The sequence below is a fragment of the Chaetura pelagica genome, unplaced genomic scaffold (genome assembly GCF_000747805.2).
Source record: "Chaetura pelagica isolate M959 unplaced genomic scaffold, ChaPel_1.0 scaffold24, whole genome shotgun sequence".
Lineage (NCBI taxonomy): Eukaryota > Metazoa > Chordata > Aves > Apodiformes > Apodidae > Chaetura > Chaetura pelagica.
Window position 1 is genome coordinate 2,903,655 of NW_009953077.1, and position 12,450 is coordinate 2,916,104.

The 12,450-nt window shown below is 41.0% G+C and overlaps 1 protein-coding gene across 1 annotated transcript in view; it reads right to left on the minus strand.

Annotated features, from left to right (window-relative positions):
• Positions 1–11,275, minus strand: part of FAM19A1 (family with sequence similarity 19 (chemokine (C-C motif)-like), member A1) — a 214,011-nt gene extending 202,736 nt beyond the window's left edge. Inside the window, exon 1 of the mRNA XM_009996903.1 lies at positions 11,158–11,275. Within this exon, the coding sequence (XP_009995205.1) occupies positions 11,158–11,275 (118 nt within the window). The remainder of the gene's footprint in view (positions 1–11,157) is intronic.
• Between the last annotated feature and the right edge of the window lie 1,175 nt (positions 11,276–12,450).

Consider the following 12,450-nt stretch of genomic DNA (forward strand, 5'->3'; position numbering starts at 1 on the left):
TTCCCTACCTGTGCTCTCCTGCTTCCTTCTGAAAGGAGGAGCAGAGGCCGGGAGCGGTGCCACGAGCAGGGCTCTGCTGTGGCTGGGCTGCAGCCTTGGCCCCCTCCAAAATGCAAGCAGAGAGAAAAGCCACAGGCCAAGCCTTCAGGTCAAACACAGCAGAAGAATGGCAGAAGATCTTTGCTTACCACATCACACAGAGCTCACAGGCAGCAGCTCAGCTTTCTTCTTCTGAAAGTAAAGCACAACCACCCCAAGTCTGCCCTTCCCAGAGGATAAACTTCACAACAAGTTACTTTTAAAGTGTCCATCCTTTACCTGTGAAGCCTCCTTTCCCAATGCACTCAGCTCTTAATGACCAGCAGCTGCCCCCACCATCCCAGAGCCACCCAGAGCAGAGCTGTGGGCTCAATTTTATCAGCCATCAGTTCAGCAGTGCCTCTTCCATCTCCTCACTCCTTGGCAGGGGTAGGGCCTGTCTCAAAGCCCACTCACCCTCACCCAAGCCACTCTACCAGCCATGGAGACTGGGAGCAGTGGGCTGGCTTTTTTTGCCCTCTCACAACAAGTGAGAAAGAAAAATCCTGATGTCCCATCTCTAATCCCCTCATTATGTAATTATTCCTTTGAAATGGAAAACTCAAGAGGTACCAACAATATCTGAACATCACAGCTCTACTTTTGGGAGAGAGAAGATGAAGGGTCAGCCCCTACAGCAGAACACAGCTTCTGCTTAGAGGTTCTGATAGAAATTTAAGGAAAGAAGCTTTACCTTCTCTAGACTTTTTTCTCTCATTTAATCCAGCCTTTCCCTTGCTTTTCTTTCAGTGTTCAGAAATATGACAAATTATTTCAGGTTTTGTTTTCTTTTTTCTTTTCCAGTTAGCAAGAAAACAAATTGTTCTAAACTAATTTCAAAATGTAAATACTGCACCAAACCACCAGTTGATATCTTGCTTTGGCTGTCAAAGAAAAAAAAATTATTTACACTGCTTTAGTCACACAACAAAAGAAACATTGCTTTGCAAAATGCAGAGTGTTACCCTGTATTCTATCAGCCCACAAAAATAAACAAACAATTGTCACAATAGAAGAGAAAATTCGCTACAATCCCTCAAGCACATATAAGCTTATAACCACAAGAGGTAAAAATGAGCTATTTTTACATTAATTCAGCAATACAGATAAAATAAATTCCTAACTTGATTCTCAAGATCTAACAAGAGTCTCTCCATACTCTCTGCAAGCCAGGCACTGGACATCAGCTGAACCTCAGTCACCTTTTTATTGCATGAGAGGAAAAGGACCCCCCTCAAGTCCAACCAGGTGTCCCCAGTATGAACTGGGACACAAGACTGCACCTCTGACAGCACGAAGCTCTATTAGGAAACACAACCATGCCAATAAGTAGCTGTACAACATCTGAGCTCCTGTGTTGCCGAAATTGAGGTAAAAACCAGAAAAGACCTTTGCCCAGCTTGAAGGTTTTCAAAGTTTCAGCAAGTAAGAAGCAAAAATTCTGCAATAGGCTTGAAAATCAACTGCAGCAGCCAAGAAAGGGCCACTAGTGGGGAAGGACGTAGAGACCCTACCAAGTCCTTAACCACCACCGGCTGAACCAAACAAGACATCCTTCACAGGTAATTTTCTGGCTACATTGTGAGCCTTCCATAAATTACAGCTTCTGTTTCTGGAACTCTCCTAAGGGTGGTTTGGGAGGAATGGAAATAAAATGGGCAAATGTGCACAGAATGCTCGTTGTCCACAGCCTGTTCCCAGCCAGGGCATCTTAAAATTCCCTTCCCACAACTGTGTCTCAGCTCTTCCTCACACCATCCTTGGAGCAGAGAATTCAGCAAAGCCCACACTTATCTTTTAGGACTTCAAAGAATCCAACCAGGCTCAAAGAAATCGCAGTGACAAACACAAATGTGAGACAAGTATCTAGTCAACTCAATTCAATTCAGCATGTTATCAACAGTAGATCAGCACTAAACAATTACCAATTCTGCTCTTGGAGAAGGAAATGCAAAACATTTCCAAGGAAGCTACTGAGGAAGATACATTCCACCATGACATGACTCTCAAGTATCCTGCTGGGCAGCCCTTCTGACTTCCAGTGTGCTGTGTCACAACCCAGGTTATGCATTTTGCAGTGTCACTCATGGCCTTCTCCACTTTTGCCTAGCTATGAGTCCCATCTCTGCTGCAGGTACAGCTGAGTTTTAGTAAAACCAGGAAAGGTCCTGACATTGTGTAGCCCTGGGGAAGCCAGGAGCTCCCATGGATACATCTCCACTTCGCAGGGTTCAGTTTGCATTAACCTAACCTCTTAGAATTTCAGCAAAACTGTCAAAGGAGGGGACAGAAGAGTGTTCCCTTGCTCTTAGGCATTGAATAATCTAATTTAGGAACTGCTATCATTGGTCTTGTGGCCTTGTTAATCTTCTCTTCCAAAGTTAACACTCACTCTCCAGCTTTTGTCTATTGCTGTCATCAAGGCATTTGCATGCACTAATCCATGACAAATGGGTTCATTTGATGCACATCTGATTTCCCTGCCTGCCAACTAGAAAGGGATAATAGAAATACCAAGAGAAACTAAATTAGGACTAAAGGAGTCATCTATTTGTAGGAGAAACTCAAAACAAGGTTAAGATAAACAGCCACCCAGCCAGATGACTTGATGGAGAAAGCACTGAGGCTTTAGCCATGGAAAGGCAGTTTCTAATTATCTGGTGAAAAAAAGCAGCTGCATTTTAAAGCCTCACAAAAATATGATACTACTCCAGAAATAATTATACTACTGATGTGGTAGTTGGCTTAGACACAATCATTCTCTGTCTGATCCTGCCCTGGCATACTGAAAACAACTAGAAACCTGAAATCTCTTATCTTCAACTCATCTCTTAATTTTTGGGTTTAATGCCCAAGTGTCTTCTGGCTGAGTGATCACTCAAATTTGAAAGCATATCATGCAAGTAACCAGGAAGATGAACTTCATGAGTTAATGATATTCACAGAAAACAGTGATAGTGTAGCCCTGACATCTAAAAATCTTGCTTAAATGTGTGAACTAAGGGAAATACCTTTTATTAAAGCAGCAGAGATTTGGGGAAAGCAGGCAGCCTATGGTAACACCAGACCTCCTTTAAGTTCAGTGCTGCTGATTAAAGTCTTAACTGTGCTACTGATGATTCCTGGGCAGCACATAGAGAAAAAGGTGCTAAAAAAGAGACTTCATTTATGCATGTTCTTTAAAAAACCCACAACATATAAACATATACATCAATGAAACTGATTTGCCACAGAAACTACCCTTGCTTGCTCCCAAACATCTAATTAAACACAATTACCTCTAGTTTGTTTTGGCAACCAATTAATGTCATGATCAAAAATAAATAGAGTCTGCAAGCAAAGATTATAATTAATAAATCCTGAACAATACAGTAAAATCACACTGAGGATTTACTTGCCAGAAATATTTAATGGTATTTTCGAAGAGCATTAGTGGGGACACTAAAAAAAAGCTAAAGTTTGATCAGTGTGTGCAGTGAAGATCCTGATGCTCTCACCTGCACTCAGGCTGACCTATGGAGCCTGTTGGCTGTTGGCATTATTTTACAGCACAGGAAACTGCAATTTCAAGTTCCCCACTCTCCAATAAACTTACGTGTAAGTTCATAGGTATTTTCTGATCAAATTCTCCACTAATATAACTTTTTCTGGCACAAAGGTTAAGTATAGAAGTGATTTTTCCTCATTGTGTTCAGTAGATTCACAGTGAAGGTCCTTGAGTCAGCTTTGTCATTTACAGAAGTAAGATTAATCCAACAGAAAATTTGCATCATGCATAAGGACAGATTGTCTACTTGGATCTGAATTAGCAGGTCTCCTAATAACCAAGAGACAAGAATCACAATTTAAGCTGCTTTTTAATTGCCTATTGCACAGGAAGAAGGAATGGATGGAGGAAGGTGGTTTTTAAGATCTGGTCTTGTTTCTTCTTGTCCTGCTCTGGTTTGATTGGTGACAAATTGATTTTTCTTCCCAAGCTGAGTCTGTTTTGCCCATGACCATAACTGGTGAATGAACTCTTCCTTGTCTCAACCCAAGAATTTTTAGTTATATTTTGTCCTCCCCATCCCATCAAGAGGGTAGGGAGTAAGCAAACAGATACTCGTTGTCCAGCTTAGCCTAAACCAAGGTGCACGATCCACAAATATAACTTCACAACTCATAGAAGAAACACTTATGCACAATTTTAAAAAACACACAGCACATGTGACTGTGGGTGGGATCTGCTAGTGTAGAGCAGACTATTCCCAAATTGCTTGTAGCTCAAGGACAAGGCACCACAAGGAGAGCACCCTGGGAGAAGGAAATTCCATCATCTCAGCCAATTGTCCATGCATTGCACTTCACTTGGTGATTCTCCTTAACACCATCCAAAAACTAGTAAAGTCCTCCATTCCTGCCAGCAATTCAGATCCCAAACAAAGCAGTTCTCACAAGGTAAAATAAGGATTACAATGGAATACTACAACACAATTATAGATTATCATGAGAGCACCAGTGATCCTGCACCTGCTGTCACTGGAGTGACCTTTCAAGAAGAGCAGGACTGGTTTCTTCATTCAGTACAGAGGAAAAAGAGGAAAGCTGTTGTTCTGAAAGGAACACAGAAGGCAAGAGGGAGATGTCAAATGATCTTCCAAATAGAGCACAGAAATATGACTCACACATACATAAACAGGGCTTGGTAACTTCATTCAGCTTAATTTACACCCCCAGGCCCCCATTGTGCATCATTGACTGAATCTCATAAGTGTAGTGTCCAACTGTGCTGCTGTGGTCCCTGCCTGCAGTGCAATGAGAACTCTCCAGCACCACTCCCATGCAATACAGTAAGTTTAGCTGGAGAGCACTATTCTGTACAGAGCATCTGGAAATGGCAAAAAAAAGCTGAATCCCATCAGGAAAATAAATCCTGTTCACTGCAAAGGCTGATTTCACAGCAGAGTAGAAAAGAAAACACTCAGAAGGAAATACTAAGATTATAGGCAGGATAGGATAAAACAATATGAAACTTAATGGGAGAAAACACATCTATCTTAGGAGGAAATGCACTTGGATATTACCTTTTAAAATATAAATGAACCTTGGACTAAAGTAGGCTAATCATTAAAGGCAGGTTTCTGATGTTATCAGCAGAAATACTTCAGCACAGAGTAACATCGTTTGCCATTGGGGTTTGTATTGGTAGGTGCCAAATTTTCCTTGGGACTTAACCACCATACTATGAATTCTCACAGTCTTTAATACCATGACAGTGAGCTACAAATAGCACAGTGCTTTGAAAGGTCTCTTTGTGACTCATCAAGGCCCCAAGGCTGCACTTGGAGCTGGAGGCTCAGCACAAGGGTGTGGGAGGAGATGATGCCTGCCAGGGCCACCACAACACAAGGCACTTTGTGCTCCCTGCTTCTCCAGAGCAGCTTCTGCCACACAAGGAGGGTCGTGTTTTGCTCCTGCCTCAGGGAGAGCTGAAGTGGCATGGGAAGGGGACAAGAGCAGGGACAGGGACGGGAGCATGGCTGGGCAGAAGAACAGAGCAGGGACAACTGAAAGAGCACAAATCACATGCTCATGAGGCATGTCCTTTATCTCAAAATACCACTGTTAACACCTTGTTCTTTTGCACAAGGTGTGTTGTGAGGGCCTTCACCGGGAACACACCTGTGCTTCTAGCAGCTCCCACAGAGCTGTGCTGGGCACAGCAGTCTGCTCAGTGCCCCAGCACACATCTTGGCTGTGCTGCTCTTCACAGTCCACCGAGCTGCAACACCTGCTCTACCTCCAGTTGCTTCATCTCCCTGGATCAGAAGTAACAAGGCATCACACACAGCAGCATGACTGGCAACAGCTTTCCTTCACCTGTAGCCAAGCTGTGAGCCTCCCAGCTATGCTCCCTTCTCTGGGGAGGAGAGGTTTCCTCTTGCCTCCACTGAGTACTGGTTGCTCCTTGACAATGCCTTCCTACCCTTTCCCCGAGACAGAAGCTCATTAAAGTCACAGCTTACAGATCCCAGAAAAACCAAACCACAGTTAACACTCAGCCTGCAAACCCACTGTATAGCAACGTTGCTTCTCTTTTGGAGGTTCAGTTTTTCAGAAAATAAAATCACAAGACACAATACTTCTGACAAAGTCTGCTGCTGTAAACACGCACATCACAAGCACAGTGGGCAATTCAGCACTATCATGCTTCCTGCTAGAATCTGTTGGTTTCATTACATCAGTTGTCTACATATGCAAAATAGATAATTACCTTTGTCCACATACATCCCAATGTATTGTTTGTGTGACCTGGAATAGAGCAAGTACCTCCAACCTGGATTTCTGTATTTAGCAGTTGGAGTTTTCACATAGTCAAGATCAGACTGTGGAGGCCAGAGGTGCATAACAAGAGGGTATCATAAGAGAGATTATTTCCAGTGAAGGACTGGAATAGCTGGTTGGCAGAAGGTTTATCTGAGCATGAATAAATTGGGATGTCTAAGGTGCCTTCTGTACATTTGTTGGTGTAAATGAAATCTGAATCAGGCCTTAGTTAAAATGAACAAATTTGTTAGCTCTAGCACCACAAGAAACACCAGTTGCCAGCTTTCATGTCCATGGCATGATCTACTGGGTACTGCCTAGGCTGTTGCATGGCAATTTCTGTTTTGTACCAAAAGCAACAGTTTGCATCCAGCCAGTCTGATTATCAACTCACAGACACCCTACACATGAAGTGCCTAGTCCTACACTTGCTTCTATCAGTATCAAGAGCAAAAATCCCATTTAATTCATCTTCCAGATTTCAATTGCTCTGCTAATTCAAGACATGTATTTTATCTGCACTTTCTCAAGGAATTAGTCAGACCAACATTCTTCCCAGTCTGTTTTGAACTGAAAAGCCACATATATGGGACCTATGAAAACCACAGACCTTTTGAAAAGTAAAAATATTCTGTTTCCCTCAAGGCAATAAAAATCAGTGGGAAGGCCAAGATCTGAACAAAGAAATTTTTTGCTCACAGATTCAAGTTTTTGCAAAATGCTGTCTACTGAGAAACATGTTCAGAGCATCCTTAGGTTGATATTGCTTGTTAGTTTGTGTAGAGTTACTTTGAGACAGATTTTCCTCCTTGTACTCTGAGGCACAGACAGTCAGTTTTTAAGGTGATTTTTAATGCACACATCATTAACTACTGTCACAATAAAAGGTACTTCATGTTTAGGAGACAAACGATTCCAGCCTTGATTCAGTCCATGATCTCTTCCTCTGAATAGGCCAATTTTTAATTAACATATTTGCAAATGTCAGCATTGTTACAGCAGGTATATGTTCTTGCTTGTATCTGCCTCACATCTTTTTCACTGCATGCAAGAGCACCCCAGCATCCTTAATGTGTAGCTCCTTATTTTGCACAAACAGAGATGCATCCAAAGTACTTCCCTGTATTTTTAAGGAATGTGTGGCCAGTGTTTCCCACTGTGATTCAGTACTACCTGATGGCCCTTACTGGGGGGAAAATATCCTTCTTTATGGAATAAAGCAAGAAAACTTGATAAAAACTGTGTGATTGAAAAGGTGGCAGGTATTTTTTATTCTTAAACTTGATCCCTTTGCTTTCTTAATATGTTGCCGTCTTGCCAAATGTCAGCGTCTACTTCCTACCTCTGGGCGGGGTCAATCCTGTCAATCCAATGAGCAATGGACTATCACAGGTACTCAGCTAACTGCAAATCACAACCTGTCCACTCTAGTCCTCAGGCCAATTCAACAGCTCTACCACTGTGTGGATCTTAGAGCCTAAATCAGCCCATGCAGAATTCTTCTCATTACTGATGCTTCTTATTAAATCACAAAAAAATGACACACTTGAAAAAAATGGAGATTTGTTTCCACATAAACTTATTTCCTGTGCATGCTTTCATACATTCTTTGCCAAACATCATTTTCATTTAGATGAAATATAGACAAAAAAAAAAACTACAGAAAGCTGCATGCATTACCCAAGGGGATTTACACTGCACTGGTGTTCAGCTACCTCATGCTCAAGTTCTCCTCTGGATCTCTGTGAAGAAACAAAAATCTACCTCGCCCTCCTCTTCTGTCACAAAAGGATCATCCACCCATACTTAAGGGTGGTTAAGAGTTGCATTCCAACTTTTCATTTTGCTAATGAGTCAAAAAAGAATTAATGAACAGGTATAAATAATAGAGTATCAAATACATTCAAGCAGTATTTACTATGTCCTTATGGTCTGTGCCCACCTGCCAACATTTCACAGAAAGTGAAGCTACAGACAATTACAAATACTATCACATAAAGCAGTTTATCATATTTGGTTTCAGGTTTGTACCTTCTGCTACATCATCTAACTGAACAGAGAAGTTCTGAATTCAAACTGAAAAAATTTACTACACTGAAAGGAAGTTTAAGCTCCTGTGATTGCACAGTGTGTAGGAATCTATTTCAGCCCCTTCAGATACTTGCTGAAGAAAGTTTCAGGGGGAAAAAAAAAAAAAAAGAACAAGCCCAGAATACTCTGATGAAAACCTAACCTTTGCATATATTGCCCTTGTTTTCCAGTGTTTCAAAACTGGATTAACCCTAGCAGCACAGATGGGTATATTCACTGTGCTAATCCACTGAGTTCTGTTCAAGTTTATTGATGCTAAACAGACTCCAGCAGGATTTTATCTTTTACCTGCACCTTCCTGTGCTCAGTGAGACTCTTCTATTCATCAAGTATGAGAAGCACAAGACAGAGTGCAATCTACCTTCTTAATTATCTTGTACCAAAGTAGCCCCACCATGGAGTAGATCAGTTCCAAGTCTCTCATTTTAGAGCATCTTGTTAACTATGGAAGATCACGAACTGAAAGGTATGCTGAGCTTGCTGTTGATTACAGCTACATTTGCCATGGTTCAATAAGCTGAAATTCCATGTACCAAATATTAAATTACTGAAATTACCCACTGTCTCATCTGCATCCATTTTTTATTCACTTTTATTTGGCTGAACATTTTAATCTTACTTACACAGTGACTAACTAAAAGTAAATGACGCATTCCTAATATTATAAATATGAAAAATAGGGTGTGCTCAGGGACTGCAGTTGAATACATTAAAATCACTCCGTTTGCTAGTTAACATATTTCCATCCCTTTTATGTACAACCTTTCACATTCAGTTGGCAGACTGCAAATCCATGGCCTTACAAAAAACACTGCCTTGATTTTCTGTTGTGACAGCAGAAATTGTTCACAATCTCTAACGGTTTCCCTAAAGGACACTCACTAGCTGATACTTCCCAGGTGCAGCACAATCTGAATCCGAGGTGAACATCACATCAAATTCCACTCATCTGTCAATGTAGTGGATTATTTCTTGAGAGACTGAAATTGGCTGCCTGGGATCAGAACACCATCAATCTTATTCACGTAGGGTGCCGAGAAGCTGCCTGAGAAAGGCTCGCAGGAGGGAAGGCTTGGCTGTTTCTAAGTAGGTGATGAGGCAGCTGTAAAACCTTCACTCTATCTGTATCACATCTCCAAGTGAAAGATTGTCATTTTTCACATTTCCTCAACACTTGGTATGCATTCAGTGTCTTGCTGTTCTTGCTTCATAAAAAAGGTGATTTTTCAAGCTTAGGCAAATGTTGCAGAGCTCTGAACCTGCCCAGCTCTCATTTCTTCTCATAATATCACTTGTTCAACTGATCTTAGAAAACAAGATTACCTTTTCCTTTTACCTTTGTTTAGCTGGGCTGTTTTCCCCCTTTTCTTTAACTGGGAGGCAGACTCAAATAACCAACAGCATTACTTACAATTGCATTGTTATAAACATTTTGTTAATTTCTCTGCAAGTCCCACACAAGAACCGTGCTGCTCAAACTTCCAATGCCAGTGAACAAACACAACACCATGACTTAATCTGATGTCCTAACACAGCTACTGAACATTAGTCTATCAAAGATTTAGGTCTATTCCTTCATGCTACACATTTAATTACAAGAAAACAAGACAATGCCAATGTCTGTGACTTTTGAATAAGGAAAGTAGTTGGGAAAAGTTTGAGCCATTAAGGTTGCTGTAAACCTGTGGTTCAAGACTGTCCATCTTTGCAGGTGTGCCATTAGATTAGAAAATATTAAATTACTAGTTGCCACATTATTAAATGATTCATCACCAAGTTAACATTTTCCATCTCCCATTTCTAAAGATCTTAAAAATTCTGTTGCTTTTCCTTGGATCTAAATTTGTGAAGCAATTTTCCTGGCTGATCTGATTTTAACCAGATAATACTAATCTAGAATATGACAACTCCTCAATTTTCAACCTGGCACATGGTTCTTCAAAGCACAATTAACAGTCAAAAGAGCTTCCTGATCAATTCCTGGTAATAAAAACACAACAAAACTACTAATGTGCAGTCTCTGTGGATCACAACAGTCCAAACAAACAGCATTCTCCACTGCTAACCTCTGGGCTTTATCCTGACTTGACAGGCATGTAACTCCATTGAAAGACAGTCCCAAATTCTCCTCTGGGCTGCACTTCCAGAACCCCACCAATTTTCAGAGGGAAACTTGAGAACCTTGGAATAATTGTCTCTCTTATTTCTGCTAAGGCAAACACCTGACCTCCAGTAAACACCAGTGACTATGAGTGAGACCTGATGGTGGTATTTTAAGCAAATTCATGTTCATTTTGGGTCAACTGCAAAGTTGCCCAACCTCTGCTGTCTTTCTGAGTTACACACCCACTCCAGAACTGCACAAAACAGGGAGAAGGAGAGATAGAAATAAGGACAGAAAAAGAGATAGAGAACCTAAATAATTATTCAAAATGGGATTCTGTCCTGGGCAGTTGTTAGAAGACAACTTTAAAGGGTGAATGTTCCAACTTCAGACTGGCAAAGCATAATACATGTTAGACTGACCCAACAAAAGATGCTGTGCAATATAAAGGCAAGCAACTCATAAAAGTTAAATGCTAAAATGGATGTTATGATTATTCAATCATTTATCAAGACAGACATAAGCATGGGCAGAAAGCCTGCAATCTCATGGCATCCCACAGCTAATCTCAGTCCTACCTGGTCTGTGCAGGTGATGCTGCTGGAAAGTGTGATGGAGGGACCCCTGACAGAGCAGCATTGCACAGGCACTTATCCACAAACACAGGACCCAGGACATTGCAGAGACCACTGCCATTCTCTAAACAAAATATTAGACAGACATTATTATCCATTGCCTAACAGCACACAGAATAGTCAGCTTTCATTACAACAGCATTGTAATTTTTGTTGTTTTTTTTTTTTCTTTTTTTTTCCTTTTTTTACTCCTTGTGCTAAATGTCTTTTATCTCTGGGTTATTATTCCCCTCTGCAGGATACAATTGTCACACAACAAAGGTTGTGCCCAAGAAGGACAGTTGAGGTAACAAGATGTCAACACAGGAGCCCGGATAACTTTAATAATTCAGGGGCAAAAATGAAACTGTAATGATCTGTGGGCTGAAAAAAACAACAATGTAAATAGAATGCTAGCAAATATTCACACACTGGTCCATAGCTGAATTGACAAGGGAGTTCAAAAAGAAAAAAATCACATAGCCAGCTAAAAATTAGTGATGTTCAGACAACATTAAAACTACTTTAGAAACATTACAGATAGGCATAAAACATGCTCAGATATCTGAGACACATTTCAAAAATACTCCATCTCCAAGACTGGAAGGCTGGTGCTGACCCAGAAGGTAACAGTTTATTGGTTTTTACTTTTGTGAGCATTAATTTTTAATCATGATGCTGTCTGCTAAACAAAGTAATTGTTTCTGAGAATTATGCTCCAATTCCCAGACTAAATCAGTTTCCTTTTGTTCGACCTGTACCTGTGAAGGGACTGGCATATGGCTAGCCTGAACTTCAGGGGTATTTTGTAGAAGATTTGATCATTTCACAAAGCAGAGTGTGTCAAAATTTTTAAAAAGATTTCTGTTGCAAAAGGCAGGAGCAATTCCTTTGTCTCCCAGTGCTGGCATACTTGGCCAATCTATGCAGACAACTGTGGGTTTTCATACTTGGATTTGTCATTGTACTAAGTGGCTGAATTTCTCTCTGACTTCTTAACTTCAGCAGCTCTTTCTGACTGCCTGCAAGGACTGGGAGGTTTGCAAGGCTCAGCTACGCTACACATCGTCCAGTTCCCTTAACAACACCTTCTGCTGCATTTCCTATTGCCAAATTAATCAAACTTCAGGCACTCTCCTTATTCAGCCAATGACATGATGCCATTTTCTATCTAATAATCCAATCAGCTGAACATCATTGTCACGGAGCAAGACAGACTTTGAAAGATGAAATCTACCACTTAGAAAAATCACATCC